Here is a 20,935-nt window from a genome sequence, read left to right on the forward strand (position 1 = left end):
AAGGTTCGCCATCACTGGCCTAGGCTATAAGAAGATTGCCAAAACCCTGAAACTGAGCTGCAGCACGGTGGCCAAGACCATACAATGGTTTAACAGGACAGATTCCACTCAGAACAGGCCTCGCCATGGTCAACCAAAGAAGTTGAGTGCATGTGCTCGGCGTCATATCCAGAGGTTGTCTTCGGGAAACAGACATATGAGTGCTGTGTTTGGGGTCATTGTCTTGCTGGAATGTGAACCTCAGTCCTAGCCTCAAATCACACACAGAGTGGTACAGGTTTTGCTCAAGAATTTCCCTGTATCTAGCACCATCCATCTTTCCCTCAACTCTGACCAGTTTCCCAGTCCCGACTGCTGAAAAACATCCTCACAGCATGATGCTGCCACCACCATGTTTCATTGTAGGGATGGTGTTCTTTGGGTGATGTGATGTGTTGGGTTTGCACCAGACATAGTCTCATCAGACCAGAGCACCTTCCTCCATACATTTTGGGAGTGTCCCATGTGCCTTTTCGCAAACTCAAAATGTACCTATTTCTTTTCGCTGAAAGTAATGGCTTTCTTCTGGCCACTTTGCCATAAAGCCCAACGCTATGGAGCGTACGGCTTATTGTTCAGATACTCCAGTCTCTGTTGTGGAACTCTGCAGCTCCTCCAGGGTTACCTTAGGTCTCTGTGCTCCCTCTCTGATTAATGCCCTGCTTGCCCGGTCTGGGAGTTTTGGTGTGTGGCTGTCTCTTGGCAGGTTTGCTGTTGTGCCATGTTCTTTCCATTTGGTTATGATAAATTTGATGGTGCTCCTAGGCAGGGGCGTTGCTAGGTCTGCAAAAGATCTGGGGCTAGAGACCATAGCAGTGGTCACTAACCTTTTTACAGGCCGGGGGGGGGGGGGGGGGGCACTCCAGTGGTAAGCAATTTTTTGCGGGCAAAGGCTGGTGTTGGCATTTCAATCATCACGGCACCATGCTTGATTTGGTATCAGGGTGACCGAAGTGCATTGTTTCTATTGTTACATTCTAATATATTAATGAAGTGCTTCAACTCACCATAATGCAGAATCAGTGGGAGCCCTGGGCATGTCACTTGCCACATCTCCTGCCACCAGATGCAGCTTGTCACTTGCCACCGTCACCTGCCACCAGATGTGGATTGTCACTTGCCACATCACCTGCCACCATTTGCAGATTGCCACGTCACCTGCCACCATTTGCAGATTGTTACTTGCCATGTCACTCGCCACCATTAGCGGATTGTCACCTGCCATTATTTTCAGATTGCAGCCACGTCACCTGCCACCATTTGCAGATTGCCCCTTGTCACCTGCCACCATTTGCAGATTGTCACTTGCCACGTCACCTGCCCCCATTTGCAGAGTTCCCCTTGTCACCTGCCACCATTTGCAGATTGTCACTTGCCACATCACTTGCCACCATTTGCAGATTGTCCCTTGCCACGTCACCTGCCACCTGATGCGGATTGTCACTTGCCACATCACCTGCCACCATTTGCAGATTGCCACTTGCCACATCACCTGCCACTAGATGTGGGTTGTCACTTGCCAACTGATGTGGATTCTCACTTGCCATGCCAGCCAGTGCCACCAAATGTGCATTTTTGCTGCATTGGTGGCAGGCTGGCAGCACTGGTCCACTTAGTGAGGGCAGGAGAGCGCTGATGTATGGTGGGCAGTGAGAGATGATGTCATCTCTCTGCTCCCCATCTCTACCACATTGAAGTGGCCCCATCTGTGAAGGTGGAAGAGTGGTGACATGGAGCATGGAGAGAGATGATGTCATCTCCACTCATCTGCCGCTCGTCTCTCTTGTCTCATCCACCTCTAATTCAGGCCACCCGCCACAGCCACGACCCACTGGGTAGGCAGGGACCCTGCGGGGCTATGGGCTGCAACCTTAATGGCCACCCTCTGACAACACCTATGCTCCAAGGGATCATCAAAGTTTTGGATATTTTTTTATAACCTAACCCTGACTTGTACTTCTCAACAACATTGTCCCTTACTTGTTTGGAGAGTTCCTTGGTCTTCATGGCAGTGTTTGGTTAGTGGTGCCTCTTGCTTAGGTGTTGCAGCCTCTGGGGCCTTTCAAAAAGGTGTGTATATGTAATGACAGATTATGTGACACTTGGATTGCACACAGGTGGACATCACTTCACTAATTATGTGACTTCTGAAGGTAATTGGTTGCACCAGAGCTTTTTAAGGGCTTTATAACAAAGGGGGTGAACACATATACACATGGCAATTATCATTTTTTTTTATTTCTGAAAAAAAGTTTTAAGTATATATTTTTCTAATTTCACTTCACCAACTTAGACTATTGTGTTCTGATCCATCACATATAATACAGATTAAAAAAAACATTGAACTAAAGGGTGTAGTATAACAAAATAGGTAAAAAGCCAAGGGGGTGAATACTTTTGCAAGGCACTATATATATATATATATATATATATATATATATAAACTGTATATACACATATGCACATGCATGTGTGTATGAATGATGGGGTGCATACCCTAATGCAGGGGCCTCAACTGGCTGCCCTCTAGCTGCTGCAAAACTACAAGTCCCATCATGCCTCTAGCTGTGGGAGACATGCTTGTAACTGTCAGCCTTGCAACGCCTCATGAGCAGGGCTTTCTTTAATATTGATTGGACCCTGGGCGAAAATTTTCTTGCCCCCCCCCCCCCCCCCCCCATGCAATTTCGCTCTCCATCTGCTCTGAGACATACAATAAATAGCAGCTAGACTTAAAATCTGTTTACTGTATCAGATCAGGCAGCAATTGAGATTGGTTGCCAGCGGTTACAGCATACCATTACTGCTCACTGCTTAGTTGCTAGAGGTTACAGCAAATGATTTCTGCTTGTTAATTGGTTGCTAGAGATTACTGTACATTAATACTGCTCACTGATTGGTTGCTAGAGGTTACAGCACATCATCTCCTTACTGCAGGGGAGAATGATATACATATGAATGCCGATTTTATTTACAAATCAATGCCGCCGGACGCAGCTATTTACTTATTAATGCCGCTGCTATTTACATATGAATGCTGGTTATTTACATGTAAACACAGGGTCTGCAGGTGAGTCATCTGTACACAACAATAGGGCAGAGCTGGGCAGCATTAGTAACAGAAACTCACACTCAGATATCGGGACACAGAGTGGGACTAAAACTTCAAGGGACAAGGGAATTTAAACTGGGATAGTTGGCAAGTATGAGGCAGCTGCTTTGGGCCCCACAACAATAACAGAGCCCAGGGCAGCTGCTCCTTTTGCCCTGCCTTAAAGACAGCCCTGCTCATGAGACTTGTAGTTTCGCAACAGCTGGAGAGCCACCAGTTTGAGACCCCCTGCCCTAATGCAATAGGCTGTGCACACCTATCAATAAACGGTTTGTCTCAACACTCTAAGGCCGCGTACACACGCGGGGACTGTTCGCTCAACTTTGTCCGTCAAACAGTTTCAGCGGACAGTCCGCTCAAAATTAGCATGGACGGACTTGCCCACACACGACGAACGAACAGTCCGCTGAAACCGTGCGCGATGACGTGAACGGCACGTACGACGGGACGAAAAATACGACGTCCTATACACTGCAATGCAAACTTCGGCGTGTAAATTCTTTCTGAGTATGCGCGGAACTTAGTTTGACGAACAAGCCTACACATGAGGGGACTGTTCGCTGAAACAGTCATCCGTTTGCAGATGAAATACGGACATACATGCATTCCTATGGGATAGCGGGTGATGAACATCCGCAGACACCCGATATTGTCCATCCCGCTATGGTTTGATTCTGCAGACGGCGGAAAATCCTATTTTTCTATCCGTCTGCAGAGCGGATCAGATGAACACGGACAGACGGTCCGTGTTCATCCGATCCCTCATAGAGGAGAGCGGAGATCTGACAGGGCGGTCCCTGCACTTTGTGCAGGGACCGCCCTGTCATCCGTCGGCTCAGTGGGGATAAACGGAGCGATCCCTGCTGAGCAAGTGGATTATCGCGGGGAGGATCATTAGGGATCCATCCCATATGAAAGGGGCCTAAAAGTGCTAAATTTGTAGGATAATTTGATCTGTTGAAAAACAACAGACTTGCTGGCCAGATCACCAAATGAAACTAAAGGAAAGAAAGCTTAAAATATAGGGCTGTGGAAATGAAAGATTAATTCCTTGATTAATCATAAATTTTTTTGATCGATCAAAATTCTTTTGATCGGTATCCACCTCTCTGCCGGCTTCTAGATCTTCAGGGAGTTCTATTGGAGATCCGGTGACGTCACAGACATCAACGTCACTGGACTCCTCCCCCCTTACCCAAGTGCCTCCGTTTGCTAACGAAGGGAAGGGGGAGGAGTCCGGCGACGTTGAAGTTCGGATTGAACGTAACGCATAAGAGGGGAGGAGCTATATATTATGTCCCCCGCTGCTACCCTACAGAACTAACACGACTGTCGGCTTTACATGCTGTGTTTTTATCATCTTATAATTAAGCGATGAGCACTTAGATCTTTAGATCTTTAAGATCTTAGATCACTTAGATCTTTTCTTTCTACCCATGACCTGGCGTCCTTGCTGAGATCTAAGGAGATGTGAGAGAAGTTTATGTTCCGTGTTAACCCTTTTGACACCCGTTTGCATGACCACCTGTTTGCACTGGGGTCCATGCCATAAGGTGAGAGTGATTAGTTAGACCGGAGGTGGAGGGATTGTCACACTACTGTGGGAAAAAAAAGACTTACGTCAGTGCTACAGTTTGAATTTAAAACGTATTTGTGTGAACTGTGAAGTTAAGTCATGGATTGTGGAAACTAACTAGTGTCGGGTGATTGTATATAGTGTATACCACATTTACCACTGACTAATGCAGAGTCGCAATGCAAGGAGATCAGCTAAAAGTAGTTGGATCTGTATGTGCGTTATAAACGTATAATTAATCAAAATGAGTCAATTAAAAAAAAATCGAACATGAACATTTTAATCAGAAACAGCCCTACTAAAATACAAAAAATTTAAAAAAAAATGCAACCACCACATCTGATTGGTAAGCCATTTTTGGTTTTTGGGTTTAGTATCAGTGTATGTGTGTGAATGTTGTGTGCATGTAGAAAGCCTGTGGGGGTGTAGGGGTTGTACATTGCACCAGGTGTGCCCCTTTGCCCTGTGCAGCCCATTGATCCCTTATTCCTTCTCTATGCTATTTAGGGCTGAATGGATCAATGCTCTGGCCAGCTGGGAGGCTGCTGCTGCCTCTCCTGCCTACTGCTTAATACTGAGCCAGAGCTGGAGCTGGCAGGTAGCAGAGAAGAGGAGAGAGAGAGGAGAGAAGAGGAGAGAAGAGAGGGAGAGGAGAGAAGAGGAGAGAAGAGAGGGAGTGGAGAGAAGAGAGGGAGTGAAGAGAAGAGAGGGAGAGAATAGAAGAGAGGGAGAGAAGAGAGGGAGAAGAGAGGAGAGAAGGAGAGGAGAGGAGCTGGGGGTGGAGAATGCACGCCTGCTCCCACAAAGCCTCGGCATAGCGACACACACGGATCATATGGAAGCACGCAGACACACACGGAAAGTTCACCGAGCCGCCGATCACCGTTGAATGCCGGCAGGATGGTTGCGGTGTGCCGGTGATGGATGTCCTCTGTGGGAAGGGACCGGCCGGCTGCTGATCGTTGTGTATCGGTGTAGATTTGGAGGGATGAGCTGTGTTCAGCACGGCGGCCGGTCGGTGTGCCCCCGCCGGTGATGACAGCCCGGTGCTGAGCTGTCACTTCTATATTCTTATTTTCGGGGGTCGCTCTTCCTGCAGGAGGATTACAGAGCTCGCTTCTTCTTCTATCTGGAGAGACACTTGGGGGGGGAGGGAGGGGGGATCGGGAAAGCCACAATATTACCCCCCATTCCTTCCCAGGGATCCTTGGAGGAAGAAGGTTTTCCATGGACTGCTGATCTTGCCCATCCTATGCCCGATCTGCCCACCTATGGGAGACTGTGGACCGTATGGCGTGCTACTACCTTGTCATCAGCTCCACTCATCTCAGCAATGGGCACTTCCGTAGTATTAAAGGAGTTTTCAGGGGGCCCCTCCGCAAGACTGGCACCACCTTACCGGTAAGGACCCCCATTCCATGCCTAGACTACTTCTGCTGCTGGGGGGGGGGAGGAGGACCCGACTGCTGCTGCAGGCGGCATTGCACTCTAAAGCGGCATTAAAGCCCAACATCAATGCTTTATTATATCGCAGCTTTGCCCATTCTTAGATGCGGTGGCTGCATTCTTTGTCATTTCTTTTTTTAGGCTTGGAGACAAGACATTTACCACTGACAGGGGTGCTTACAATGATCATTTATTTGTTGGTTTATATAATTCTAAAACCTTTATCTCCAAAGGAAAAAGGTAAAATAACAAAAATTGCTGTATCTGCAGTGTGAGCCGGAGTTTGGCTTTAGTTTGTTAGTGTATAGTAGTTAGAGGGTCGAGACAAGCCATTTATCACTGACAGGGGTGCTTACAATGATATTTTTTATTTATTTATATAAAACCTTTATTATATTGCAGCCTATCCATTCTTAGATGTGGTGGCTGCCTTCCTTATTTTTTAGGCTTTCTTTCCTTTTATTTTGGCCAGTAAGCCTGTAATTGTAGAAGTCAGAGACAAGCCATTTATCACTGACAGGGGTGCTTACAATGATCTTTATTTATTTATTTATTTATTTATATAAAACCTTTATTATATTGCAGCTTACCCATTCTCAGATGTGGTGGTTGCCTTCTTTATTTTTTAGGCTTTCTTGCCTTTTATTTTGGCCAATAAACCTGTAATTTTAGAAGTCAGAGACAAGCCATTTATCACTGACAGGGGTGCTTACAATGATCCTTTTTTATTTATTTATATAAAACCTTTTTATTTTGCAAATTTACTCATTCTCAGATGCGGCGGCTGCGATCTTTATTTTTTTTAGGCTTGGAGACAAGCCATTTACCACTGGCAGGGGTGCTTACAATGATCATTTATTTGTTTATTTAATTCTAAAACCTTTATCTCGAAAGCAAAGAATAATAAAAAATGTTGCAGTAACTGCAGTTTGAGCCGGAATTTGGCTTTAGTTTGTTAGTGTATGTAAATCTGCTAGTATACCAATTTTCTTCCACATCCCCTCAAAAGGAAAGACAAACTGTTACTGTAACTGCTTAAACCCAAAAAGCAAACCTTTATTATATTACATTACATTCTTTATTTTTTAGGCTTTTTTTACATTTTATTTTGGCCGGTAAGCCTGTTGTTTTGTAATTTATTAAAAAAATATATATATATATTTTGTAAAAGATGTTGCTGTAACTCCAATGTGAGCTTGAGTTTGGCTTTAGTTTGTTAGTGTATCTAAATCTACTAGTATGGCTAACACTTCCCTCCCACCCCCTCAAAAGCAAAAATAATTAAATGTTGCTGTAACTGTTTAAAAAGTGTGAGCCGGATTTTAGCTTCCATTTGTTAGTGCATCTAAATCTGCTAGGACATCTAACACTATGCTACCCCCCCCTCCCCCCCCCCCCCCCCCCCCCACACACACACAAAGGGAATGGAAAACAGGTTGCTGTAATTGCTCAAAAAGTGTAAGCTGGAGTTCCCCATTATATTAGTGTATCTAAATCTGCTAGTGCATCTGACATTCCACTCCTCTCCAACATAGAAAAACTGTTACTGAAACTGCTTGAAAAGTGTGTGCTGGAGTTCGGCATCCAGTTGTTAGTGTATCTAAATATGCTAGTACATCTAACACCCCCTCCTTCCAGAATAACAATGCTCCTGTCCAAATGTGCCCCCCCTGTGCTCCTTCATTCAGAGTAGGGACACTCTAATACAAGGGGTCTAATACAGGAGGTGTGTTGCTGGCCAGATCACCAAGTATAAATAGTTGGAAAAAGCCCCAAAAAAAAGGAAAATGAATGCAGCCACCACATCTAATGATTGGTAAGCTGCAGTAATGTTAGATTTTGGGTTTAATATCGCTTTACAGGGGGTTCTATTTTGCATGGCTAAAAAAGTTGTCCCCACCAGGGAGGCAAATAGGAATGCCTGGGAAGGCTGAGCTGCATGGCATTGATGGATAGGCTCAGAATTTCAAGTGTTCCACTTCTGTATCCGGGTCCTATGGCCACATTGTTGGCAGAGTTTGCTATAATGTTGCAAAAAAAAAAAAAAAAAAAAATACAATGGCATTGTGAAGAAACATTGTAGAGATATCTGGATATAGAGATCCCTGGATGTAGAGATCTCTCTATATAGATACATTGTAGAGATCTCTGGATATAGATACATTGTAGAGATCTCTGGATATAGATACATTGTAGAGATCTCTGGATATAGATACATTGTAAAGATCTGTCTATATAGATACATTGTAGAGATCTCTGGATATAGATACATTGTAGAGATCTCTCTATATAGATACATTGTAGAGATCTCTGGATATAGATACATTGTAGAGATCTCTGGATATAGATACATTGTAGAGATCTCTGGATATAGATACATTGTAGAGATCTCTGGATATAGATACATTGTAGAGATCTCTCTATATAGATACATTGTAGAGATCTCTCTATATAGATACATTGTAGAGATCTCTCTATATAGATACATTGTAGAGATCTCTGGATATAGATACATTGTAGAGATCTCTCTATATAGATACATTGTAGAGATCTCTCTATATAGATCCATTGCAGGGATCTCTGGGTTTAGAGACATTGTAGAGATCTCTGGATATAAATACATGAAATCTCTGGATTTAGATACATTATAGAGATCTCTGGGTTTAGAGACATTGTAGAGATCTCTGGATATAGATACATTGTATTGATCTCTGGATATAGAAGCATTGTAGAGATCTCTGGATTTAGATACATTGTAGAGATCTCTGGATATAGAAGCATTGTAGAGATCTCTGGATTTAGATACATTGTAGAGATCTCTGGATATAGAGACATTGTAGAGCTCTCTGGATGAGGAAGGATGCTTTTTTTTCCTCTTTTAAAAATACCACAAAATCGATATAAACTGATATTACAGCTGTATTGATTAGCATTGAAACTTGCCAGCTAGCTACCTGGATATCATTATTAATAGATACAGGCAAGAGCTGGCTTGATCAATGCTTGCACTCTGGCAATGCCTCTGATTTATAATGATCAGGTGTTGGGAACTGGGGAGCATATTTTAAGACAGAAAAAAAAAAATCTTTTAAATAGGCAGATGACACCAAGTTTTGGCAGATTTAATTATTGTTTCATTATTTCCTGATCATCTGTTGAGTTTGCTGGTTATTTAAATGAATCCAACTAAACTTTTCTGTGAATAAGGAACTTGTATATTAGGGTGATGTTACTGAAAATACTAAGTGCTTGGCTGTCTCTGACTTCAGTACTTGTTGAGCCAGTGACTCAGGATAAGTATGCAGATGATAACAGAGCTTAAAATATATCTAATACCAAGAACAAAAATGTATAATATTGCAGTTTACCTGTCCTTAAACTGGCCATACACAATGCATTCTGATTATGTAATCTATACACAGTCTCCTTTAGCCTTTATCAGAACTATGTAATATGAGGAACCTAAATAATCAATTCATTCATTATCAAATCGGGCACGACAGGCAGGACCTTGTACTACATAGACCTAAAAGGAGATTATACAGTGTATGGTTGGCCTTAGATGTGGTGGCTGCATTACTTTTTTTCCTCCTTTATTTAAACCTGATAATTCTACCATTAACTAGGGTGACAACTCTACTGAGCAGTGTTGTCACCCTAGAACAGGGAGTGTGTTAGGACTGCAGGGAACAACGCTAACTGTTAACAGCATAGAGGAGAGGTCTCCAAATGTTTCAATACAAGGGCCACATCGAAGATTTTACAAATATTCATGGGCCAAGTAAAAAAAAATTACTGAGTACGTTTTATTTGATGTTTCTTTTTTCAGAAAAACAAAGAAAAAAGAAACAACGCAATTCCAAATAAAGTCACCCCTTACTTCACAGTCCCAATCAATGTCCCTCTTATATTGGAGTTACCTTTACCTCTCTTACATCCAGGTTTCCATCATAGCCCCCCTAACATCCAGGACCCCACCAGAGTCCCCCTTACATCTGGGTCTCCATCAGAGTCCCCCTTTACATCCAGGTACCCATCAGAATCCCCCTTACATCTGGGTCCACATCATAGTCCCACCTTACATCCTGGTCCCCATCAGAATCCCCCTTACATCCAGGTCCCCATCAGAGTCCCCCTTACATCTGGGTCCCCATCAGAGCCCCCCTTTTATCCAGACCCCCATCAGAGTTCCCCTTGTATCCAGTGCCCCATCAGGGTCCCCCTTACATCTGGGTCCACATCATAGTCCCCCCTTACATCCAGTCCCAATCAGAATCCCCTTCTTACATCCAGGTCCCCATCAGAGTCCCCCTTACATGTGGGTCCACATCATAGTCCCTCCTTACATCCAAGTCACCATCGGAGCCCCCCTTTCATCCAGCTCCCCATCAGAGTTCCCCCTTGATTCCAGTGCCCCATCAGGGTCCCCCCTTACATCTGGGTCCACATCATAGTCCCCCCTTACATCCTGGTCCCCATCAGAATCCCCCTTACATCCAGGTTCCCATCAAAGTCCCCCTTACATCTGGGTCCACATCATAGTCCCCCCTTACATCCTGGTCCCCATCAGAATCCCCCTTACATACAAGTGCCCATCAGAGTCCCCCTTACATCTGGGTCCACATCAGAGTCCCCCTTACATCTGGGTCCACATCATAGTCCCTCCTTAGATCCAGGTCTCCACCTGGGTTCCACCTTACATCTGGGTCCACATCATAGTCCCTCTTAGATCCAGGTCCCCATCAGAGTTCCACCTTACATCTGGGTCCACATCATGGTTCCCCTTACATTCAGGTCCCCATCAGAGACCCCCCTTTTACATTAGAAGGCTGCATAAAATCTTGCAGTAAGCTGTATTTGGCCCATGGGCCGTAGTTTGGAGACCCCTGGTCTAGAGTCATAGACTACAGGAAATTACCAGCTCACAAGGTTTCTGGCTGGATGAACATTTTTTTTTTGGACTTATAAAACAGACATAATAAAACCCATTCAATTGTATATTTAAAAGATCAAAGGGAAGAAAATAGGAGAAATGTATTGTTAGAGTTATTAGAATTTGCATACTTGCTCCTGGTTAGGTCAGCGTCTGATAAAATACTGTATCAGTATGGCAGCCAGGCAACTAGCATTCGAGAGAGTCGAGAGAGTAGAGCAGTGGTAGCTTCTGTGCAGGTTTGCGTTGCTGAAGAAATTTAAAGGGCAACAGATGGGCAAACTGTAATCACCCATAGCATATTTGGTGAAAGTAAACTGGTTGCTGCACCTTGCCCATAGTCCCTGCACTTTGCACTGGCTTAGTGAATAAGCTGCGCTGTGCTGTGGCAAAGCTGCGATTGAAAGGACCGGGCACAGATTCTTCCAGATAGACCAAGATTAACCTAAATTCACTGATGTTGACTGGTTATACCGTAATCTGCTGCTGATGTTAACAAAAAAAATAAGTCAGTTCTACAGCTGTCAAGGAAGAAGAAGCCCTCATTAAGTCATGCTGAAACTTGTAGTTCACCAAGAGTTGGAGGCGGTGAACACTGTCCAATCAAACTGCTCTGTTTTTTCCTGCTGTTCTAACCTATGTAATCATGTTGGCGAGTAACGCATTTTTTATGCTGTTGCATAACAATGTAGAGCATTGATCTTGGCTTTATGAATGGTGTTTTTCTTTGGAGTATTGCTATGTTTGTTTTATGACATTTCTGTGTTTATTCAAGATGTTATTATTTGGTTAGTGCTATTTACCAATACGGCCGATATATTTCTCCAAGCATCTGCTACTCATTCAGCAGAAGACTTTGTTTCACTATAATGTCTTTTCCTACTGCCACTTCTTGCTATAAAGTGAACCTGTCTAAATATGTGCATGGGAGCTGCTGTGCTGACTTGTTTTTGGAGGTACAAGTTCCATGTCATCATCTGTATCCCCCCTTGGTGAGCCAGTGACGTGGAACTAATAAGGGAATTCTCATCTCTGGCATACTCAAAAAGCCTTTATTTATGCCATAGTGCAGTGATGGTGAACCTTGGCACCCCAGATGTTTTGAAAACGACATCTCCCATGATGCTCTTGCACTCTGCGGTGTAGTTGAGCGTCATGCAAAATTTAGTTCCAAAAGATCTGGGGTGCCAAGGATCGCCATCACTGCCATATTGAGTTCTTGAACCAAAATCAGCATAATGGCCATCCCGACAGAAGATTTTGGCTTGCTTTTTCTGGGTGAGGGACTCAGGGATAAAGATGATAACCTTGATCTTATACGGAATCTTCAAAAACAAGTCAGCAAAGACGGTACCTATAGTTTTTATGTTTTATCATGGCAGCGTCCTTATAACTTGAGTTGGGCAATGTAAGTTAAAGGGGGACTCTGCCCTTCAGAAATGTAGAACAATGCATTAAAAAAGCTTCATAATGAGTACATGATTAGTCTTGTACTTATGGTGTGTTTAGTACGTTGTGCTTGCCCATCTGTAAAGTAAGTGGGACATTGCATAGTGGGCAAGTAATGGCCCATGCAGGGTATGGCAGTGAGCGCATGTTTGCACATGCATGTAACATATGTGTGTACTCTAGGAACCGGGCCAACATGCTAAGTATAGAAAATCCACTGAGAAATAGGAATTACATAATTCCTGCCATATATAAATGTAGGGGTAGATAAACGGAGTGCCCAGCATCCAAGTAGAAGCACAATGGAGGTGAATATGTAGTTGTTTTATTAAAAGAAGCAAAAACTAATCAAGCCAATGCGTTTCGGGGGAACGAAGGCTCCCTCTTCTTCAGGGTTGTTGCTGTATGTTAATGGTGACTGGGGCTATATCCCAAATTGGTCTGTCTGTGACACCAAAATCTGGATATTCGCTGGTTTGTTTGGCAGTGGCAGCATAGTCCTATGATGTCACCATCAAACAGACCAGCAACTATCCAGATTTTGGTGTCACAGAAAGACCAATTTGGGATATAGCCCCACTAACTGGATAGTAGGTGCTCTGTTTATCTACCCCTACAAGTATATGAGATAACGGCCTTGTGGCTGTACCCAGAGGTAGCAGCCCAAGCCCCCCAAAAGGGCTCACCACCACTCTTCTGCTAAGTTGGGCCAGAATGATCAGGAGAGAACTCTCCTTAGCCGCCCCACTATCACCCACTCTCAGACCCTCAACTGAGTGAGTCAGTCCAGCGCGATCTACAACCCTTTGGAACTACCATATATACATGTCTGACATGACTACCACCATATATATATATATATATATATATATATTTATGGCCCAGAGCCCTCTGACCGATACGGATAAGGATGACAAACAAGGATAACACAAAACTCGCTTACTTGAACCGGACCTGAAAGTGTGCCCTGGCCTAACGTAGGGTATACCAAAATAAGGGGGCATACCCTTGATAGAGAAATGAGTAATAAATGAAATGAAAATGAAATGGAGTGAAATGAGTACTCGCCCGGGAGTATAATGCTTGAGAAATGCCCTGACAGGGGATGGGTGGGTGGGTATCGCGCACCGGAACCGACGAGGGAGCCAGGCGAACGGGCTGGTTATATACTCCACCGGGCTCCACCCATAATTCCAGGCCACCATACTGGCCTTTCCATTTATGGCCCAGAGCCCTCTGACCGATACGGATAAGGATGACAAACAAGGATAACACAAAACTCGCTTACTTGAACCGGACCTGAAAGTGTGCCCTGGCCTAACGTAGGGTATACCAAAATAAGGGGGCAAAAACATACAGGTAGGGAATGCCTTTATTGATTCGAGTTTGTTACTGGGTGAGCTTGACGAAGGCCTGGGCCATCTCTACTTGCGGATTGGGTATGTAACGGGCGAAACAGGCGGACTTCCACCTACCCAACTTTTTGATAACGTGGACCGGGACCCCTTGGCGGGAGGCAGTTGAAGCCGCTCCGATCCGAAACGAATGTCCGGAGTAGTGAGCCGGATTGAGGTGAAGGATGCCCAGGAGTATCCTGACATGCTCCATGAACTGGGCTGCGTTCAGTGGCTTACCGTGGAATGGCAGAAGCGGGCCAGTTCCTGGTTGATCGGCCAGAAGGGTCAACAAGCGGGTGAGCATGGCGACCGGGCACCAGCGGTTGTTAGTTTTATAAAAATGTATGTCCGTCCCCGGGCCAAGCTGCTGCGTCTTGGATACTGCTATATGCAGGATGAAATGGTCTCCGTGCCTGACCAGGTGGTGCTTGCATAGCGTGCGAGCTGAGGGGCTACTGGAGGTAAACTCGCCTGGCCGCAAGAAGCCGTAGAAGGCCAGGTGTATGGCTGCTTGTATAATGGTACTAGTGTGGAGTCCGAAAGGTGCAGTGGCCAGAATATCGGACATGTTTCTGAAAACGTCTCCTGTGATAGGCAGGCGTTTGAGGGAGGCCGCAGGCTGGCGTTTCTGGATGCCACGCATGACGGCCCGAATGGCGTGAAAAGTGAACAAGGAGGGTTCAGCGGGGTCCTGGAGGGACGTAAAATGTTGTACCCCGGCCAGGTATAGTCGGATCGTGTTGAAGGATAACGCCAAGTCCGAGTGGCAATGGGCAATGAAGGCCAGAACTTGCTTGACCCGGGAGGTCTCTGTGGAGTGAGATGTTAAGAAACGGTTAAAGGCCCTCCAGGCTGTTTGGTAGGCCTTGCGGGTATTGTCTGCGAGGGAGTGATTGATGAGTTGAGTCGCGGCTACTAGGTGAGGGGTTAATCCAGGGTCAGTTGAGACCAGTCCGGGATAACTGCTGACGTTGGTCCGGCTCCGGGCACCTGATCAAAAAAGGAAACTAAGTTAAAGCGGGAGAGGGCGTCCGCTGCCCGGTTACATTTACCGGGGATAAAGGCACAATGAACATTAAATTGAAACAATAACGAGAGCTGGACCAGTCGCCGCAGGAAGGACATAATCTCCAGAGACTTGGACCTGCCTTTGTTAATGATTTCCGCAGTGGCGAGATTGTCCGTTGAAAAGGTCACTGTTTGACCGGACCAACTGCGGCCCCACGTATGGGCAGCGGCTACGATGGGGTACAACTCGAATAGGGAGGACGTCTCGGTGAAGCCCGGAATAGCCAGTATCTGAGGAGGCCAAGGGGCTGCGAGCCAGAGGTGGCCAAAAATTGCCGCAAAACCCGTGGAGGCCGCTGCGTCGGTCACGACCTGCGGTGACGAGGAGGACACGGAGGGAATGAACAGGGACACACCATTCCAGGACGTCAGGAATTCCTCCCACATGGCAAGATCTGCTATAGCTGCGGGGTCCAGGCTGAGGATATGCTCCGGGTCTTGTGAATGAGACAGTAGGACTAACAGGCGTGATATGAAAGCGCGACCTTGAGGGATGATGCGCATGGCAAAATTAAGCATACCGAGAAGGGACTGTAACTGCCTCTTGGTACAAGTTCTGGTGCGGGTGAAGTCCCTCATGACCGACCTGATGCGGCTTAGTTTATCCGGGGGAAGGCTGGCCTGCATAGTGCTGGTATTTAAGCTGACCCCGAGGAAGGTGATTGCCTGCGCAGGGCCCTCCACCTTGTGCTCAGCAATCGGGACGTCAAGGTTATCGAAGACCACCCTTAGTTTATCCAAATCCCCTGGAAGGGAGCCAGGTGACTCGACCAGCAGGAAGTCATCCAAATAGTGTATGACTCCCTGGCACTGGGCTACGTGCAGCAAGATCCATTCGAGAGCCTGCGCAAACGAGTCGAAGAGCCAGGGGCTACTCTTGGACCCGAAGGTCAGCTTAGTGGCAAAATAGTAGAGCTCCCTCCATTTGATGCCATGCCAGCACCAGAGAGTTGGATGGATAGGAAGGAGCTTGAAGGCGTCCGAGATGTCGGCCTTGGAGAGCCATGTTCCTGTGCCTGACTTGAGAATGGCCTGGATGGCCATGTCTACGGACGCGTATTTAAGGGAGAACTCCTCAGAGGGGATAAGAGAATTAAGACTGGGGACAGAGGAAGAATAAGGCGCTGACAAATCGTAGACCAACCTAAGTTTATTTGAGAACTTGCCCTTGACAAGCCCAATAGGGCTGACTCGCCAGGTGTTAAATGGGGGCTTCGTGAAAGGGCCTATGATGAAATCCCGGTCTAGCTCTGCCTGTAATAGCTGGTCGATGGCTTGTACGTCGGTGGCTGCTGACCGCAGGTTCTGGCACTCGTGTGTGAGGTGAGGGAGGGAAATAAGTCCTGTATGAAAGCCCTGAGTAAAGCCCTGAACTAGGTAGGTGGCAAGTGAGGGGGTGGGGTGATTGGCGAGGTAGACACTGAGCCACGACACGTTGACCCGGCTTAGTCACGATTTTCTAGCCTGCTTGACCTCGCACATGAGCCTGGGATGAGCTCTATTACATCGTGAGCATACATGGAGCAGCCTGCACTGGCTGAAATTGCACGACCCGCTGTTATAGTTGTTACAGATGGCTGCGCCTCCCAAGGTCTTGACCGGGCGCCCCAGTTTATCTGTCTGCGGCAGGCGTGCCGGCGCTGGTAGGGCCTGGGCAGTACCTGAGGTCGATGGACCGTCTACGGGCGGGGTTGCCACTGAGCTGGCACACCAAGTCGCGGTGTGAGTAGCCGACTGGCAGATGGCACAAAGAGGAGACCGCAGCCCTGCGAAGTGTCGGCAGAACAACTCGGTGTCCAAGACACTCCAATCCGTAGGTATCTGAAATTGAGAGTGCCTGGCGGCCGCCTTAGCGGAGAAGGAGCGGTGATAGTCATAAAATGCAAAACCGCCGTATTTGTACCCCAGGTCAACTACTACGTGGAGGTAACGATCCAGTTCCTCCCTCCTGCCGGGGGAGGCCGAGCAGATGACATCCCTCAGCATGCCGAAGGCCAAGGTGAACTCGGTGACTGACAGCTTCCTGTCCAGCCTGGGGTCTTTGGCTTTGAGGACCACCGACACGTCCCCCCAAGTGTAAGCTTTATTTTCTGCCAGCTCATGAATGGATATCAGTAGCGAAGCCAGATTGACGTCCTTTCCCTCTAGGATGTCCTTCCTGATGTTGGCTGATATTAAATGGGAAGGGTACACTACTGGTGTACCCCCGGGGGTACCTGCGCTGGTGTTCTCCACTGCTTGTGAAGCTGGTATAGGAGGAGAAACGACTGGGCGGGTCTCGAGGAGGGCCACCCGACTCTGAACTTCTGACATTGAGGTCGTCAGGGATGACACCAGCGTGTGAAGCTGCGTGATGGAGGCAGCGATAGAGCCCAGGGAGGCCTGCTGGGCACTATCCTCAACCGCGGCTGGGGGAGGAAAGAGGAGCCCGAAAAGCTCGGCCTTTCTGGCTGTAGCTGGGAAGGGTACACCCCTACGCCTCAACTCGGCCGTCAGCCTGGGGATGGTCCATGTTCTGAAGGACCTTTGGCTGCCGCTCTCTGAGACAAGAGACGGAGACAACGGAGCCGTGTAGTCCTCGCTGCCAGCCTGGGACATGGTGGCAAAATCCAGGCTTGGTGAGCTTATTAATCCCTGGGACCGGGTTTTTCTCCTATACGAAACCTAAGAGGGTGACATGGATTACAAGACTCGTAGGAGACTCCTAAGCAAACTTTTTTTTTTTTTTTTTTTTTGAGAAGGGTACTACCGCTTGTGGGCGTTTCCCTTCCCGAAGATTCTCTTACCTAAGGAGGCACCGTCCGACCCGGTGCAGGTTGGACCTACTGAAAACTCGACTGATCTGAGGAGATGAAGGTAAGTTTGTATGAGACTCCTATGCCTGCAGAGAGATGTCTAGCTAAATCGTGGAGGTAAGACTGGAAAATGTGAAGAAAGACATAACTGAAACGAGCTGCATAAATGAAACGAGCAGACAACCGAATTTAGAATAATGTGCATATGGCGACAGAGACGTGACTTGGTTGCGTCGTAGATGCAAAATTTCCTTTTCCCTTCCCTTCCCCGTTTTTTTTTTTTTTTTTCAACGCAAATGCGCATAGAACGTGGGGCTTAAGCGGAGGTGGACCCGCCACGTGGAGCTCAGGCGGAGGTGGAGCCCGCCACGTGGAGCTCAGGCAGGGGAGGGGGGGGGGGGGGCTGCCGCGTGGAGCTCGGGCGGGGGGGAACCCCGCCACGTGGAGCTCAGGCAGGGGAGAGGGGGGGGGGGGGATCTGCCGCGTGGAGCTCAGGCGGAGGTGGAGCCCGCCACGTGGAGCTCAGGCAGGGGAGGGGAGGGGGGGGGGGGCCTGCCGCGTGGAGCTCAGGCGAGGGGTGAACCCTGCCACGTGGAGCTCAGGCAGGGGAGAGGGGGGGGGGATCTGCCGCGTGGAGCTCAGGCGGAGGTGGAGCCCGCCACGTGGAGCTCAGGCAGGGGGGGAGGGGGGACCCTGCCACGTGGAGCTCAGGCGAGGGGTGAACCCCGCCACGTGGAGCTCAGGCAGGGGGGGGGAGGGGACTTTGCCGCGTGGAGCTCAGGCGGGGGGGGGGGGGGACCCTGCCACGTGGAGCTCAGGCAAAAAAGGGGGGGGGTACTGAAATGAGGCGTGCAGCTGGGCGCACCAGAACGAATCGATGCGTGAGGAATGCGATGGGATTCGAATTGGAGCGTAATAAGTGACAGAAATGATATGCCATGACAAAGACTAGAAACAAGGACCATGCTTGGACCTGCGAGTGACTCAGTCTCTGGAGCATGTACAGAAATGAGGCCAACCTTGGGGCACTTCGAAGCGAATCGGTGCGTTAGAGATGCGACGGGATTCGAATCGGAGCGCGGTAAGTGGCAGAAATGATAACATGGTTAGAAATGGCAGGAAATGAAATGATCCGACATCACCGACTGACATGATTGAAGTGACTGCAATGATTGACATGAAAGGAAATGACATGACGGACATAGTACAAACGGTATGACATGATTTTTTATTTTTTTTCCTTTTTTTTTTTTTTTTTTTTTTGGTTTTTGAACAACCTGAGATTGACATTGCCCGGACTGCTCAATTTAGCGCGACAAGCAGACGGCTGTGATTTCGAGATGGTTCGATCGGTTCGAACACAACAAAAGAGTCATTCGGTTTAGCAACGACGTGCTACGAAACGAAGTGCCAGTTGGCACGAACGACATGTACCGAAAAGGTGACAACGACTTCTACGAAGAAGGGGTAGTGACAGTGAGGTACCGAATACAAGTGTCGCGGTTAAGCCGTTTGTGTGACCTAGAGTGAGTGGTTCGTGAGTTCAGGAATCTAATTTACGTGACTTTAATAACACATGAAACGAAAAGGGTGCCGAAGCCCTACCTGCGACAGCCGGCCCAGACGTGTTGTACGACAACGGAAACTTTCGATTAGAGTATAGCGACTCAAACGGCGACCGGACGGACGCTGACGAACGACAAGGCTTTGTCGACACGAGGCGGACGAAAACGTAGGAACTCACGAACCCGGCTCACTGTAAAGTCTCGTGGATAGTCGGCCCTTGATTTCTGACGTATCAGATATCGCGCACCGGAACCGACGAGGGAGCCAGGCGAACGGGCTGGTTATATACTCCACCGGGCTCCACCCATAATTCCAGGCCACCATACTGGCCTTTCCATATATATATATATATATATATATATATATCTATATCTATATCTATATCTATATATATATATATATATCATTCTACAAGTGTAATATGTTCTAAACACCCCTTCCTCACTATGTAAAAGGAAGGAAAGGAATAAGTACCAAAGCCAAATACCGGTATGAGAAGCATCTCTTATGAGGGCTGTTGTTGGCTTGCTCAGGCTACAAACACATTCTTGCTACATACTCATTCATGGGCATAAATCTGATCAGCAATACTAAACTGATATTACCACTCTAGAAATGTTGCCTGGGAGTGCAAAGATGACAACTGCCATCTGAGGCTTCACACACAGGTTTGTTATTTCACAATTGACTCCTTTTTAAAGGGTTCTGTTATGTTAAGCTGCATTGTAATGCTGTAGGATGCTTAGGGTCATGGTCAGGGTTTATCCTTCTTGTGTTCTTGTATGCCTGTACACACACACAAACATTCATAAACACACATAAACCTACACACACACATAAACATACACACGCACACCTAAACATATGTAAACACACACACACACACACACACATAAACACAAACATACACACACACATGAACATACTTGCACACATACATACACACACACATATAAACATACATACACATGCACACACACACACAAGCAAACATACATACAAACACACACACACACACACACAAATAAACATACACACACACACAAATAAACATACACACACACAAATACACACACAAACATACATACACTCGCAAACACATAAACATACACACATATACAAAGAAACACACATAAACACACACACTCATAAAAACACATTCACGTATATTGTAGAAGTACACACATACACATGTAGTCACATATAGCCATACGCAGAGGACAATCTCTGGGCTGTGGTCTTTTTTGGAGGATTAGGTAATAAATACGTTGGTAACGTTCTAAGGTTCCATTAAAAGGCTTTACTATAGAAATAGGAATATTGCAAAAAACAATTATAGAATGTATAACAAGATTCAAGATTAGATTTAGTATAAAAATTCAAAATTAATCTTTTTATTTGCCTTTTTTAAAAAAGTATAATAGATATAATCAGATATGGTAATAGAATAAATTGGAGCATTTAAAAAAAAAACTTTTTTTTTTTTTTTGATAATCAGTAATAATTATGTTAGTTGAATACGTTTATGTTAACTGCTCACAGAATTAATTTCAA

General features: G+C 46.5%; 1 protein-coding gene across 1 annotated transcript in view; it reads left to right on the forward strand.

Moving 5' to 3' along the window:
- The first annotated feature begins 5,248 nt into the window (after positions 1-5,248).
- The window catches only part of ZNF804B (zinc finger protein 804B), a 496,218-nt gene continuing 480,531 nt past the window's right edge, over positions 5,249-20,935 (forward strand). Inside the window, exon 1 of the mRNA XM_077490844.1 lies at positions 5,249-6,128. Coding sequence (XP_077346970.1) covers positions 6,018-6,128 — 111 coding nt within the window. The 5' untranslated portion in view covers positions 5,249-6,017. The remainder of the gene's footprint in view (positions 6,129-20,935) is intronic.

The sequence above is a fragment of the Lithobates pipiens genome, unplaced genomic scaffold (genome assembly GCF_037356315.1).
Source record: "Lithobates pipiens isolate NorthernLeopardFrog02 unplaced genomic scaffold, aLitPip1_a1.2 Scaffold_19, whole genome shotgun sequence".
NCBI classification, from domain to species: Eukaryota; Metazoa; Chordata; class Amphibia; order Anura; family Ranidae; genus Lithobates; species Lithobates pipiens.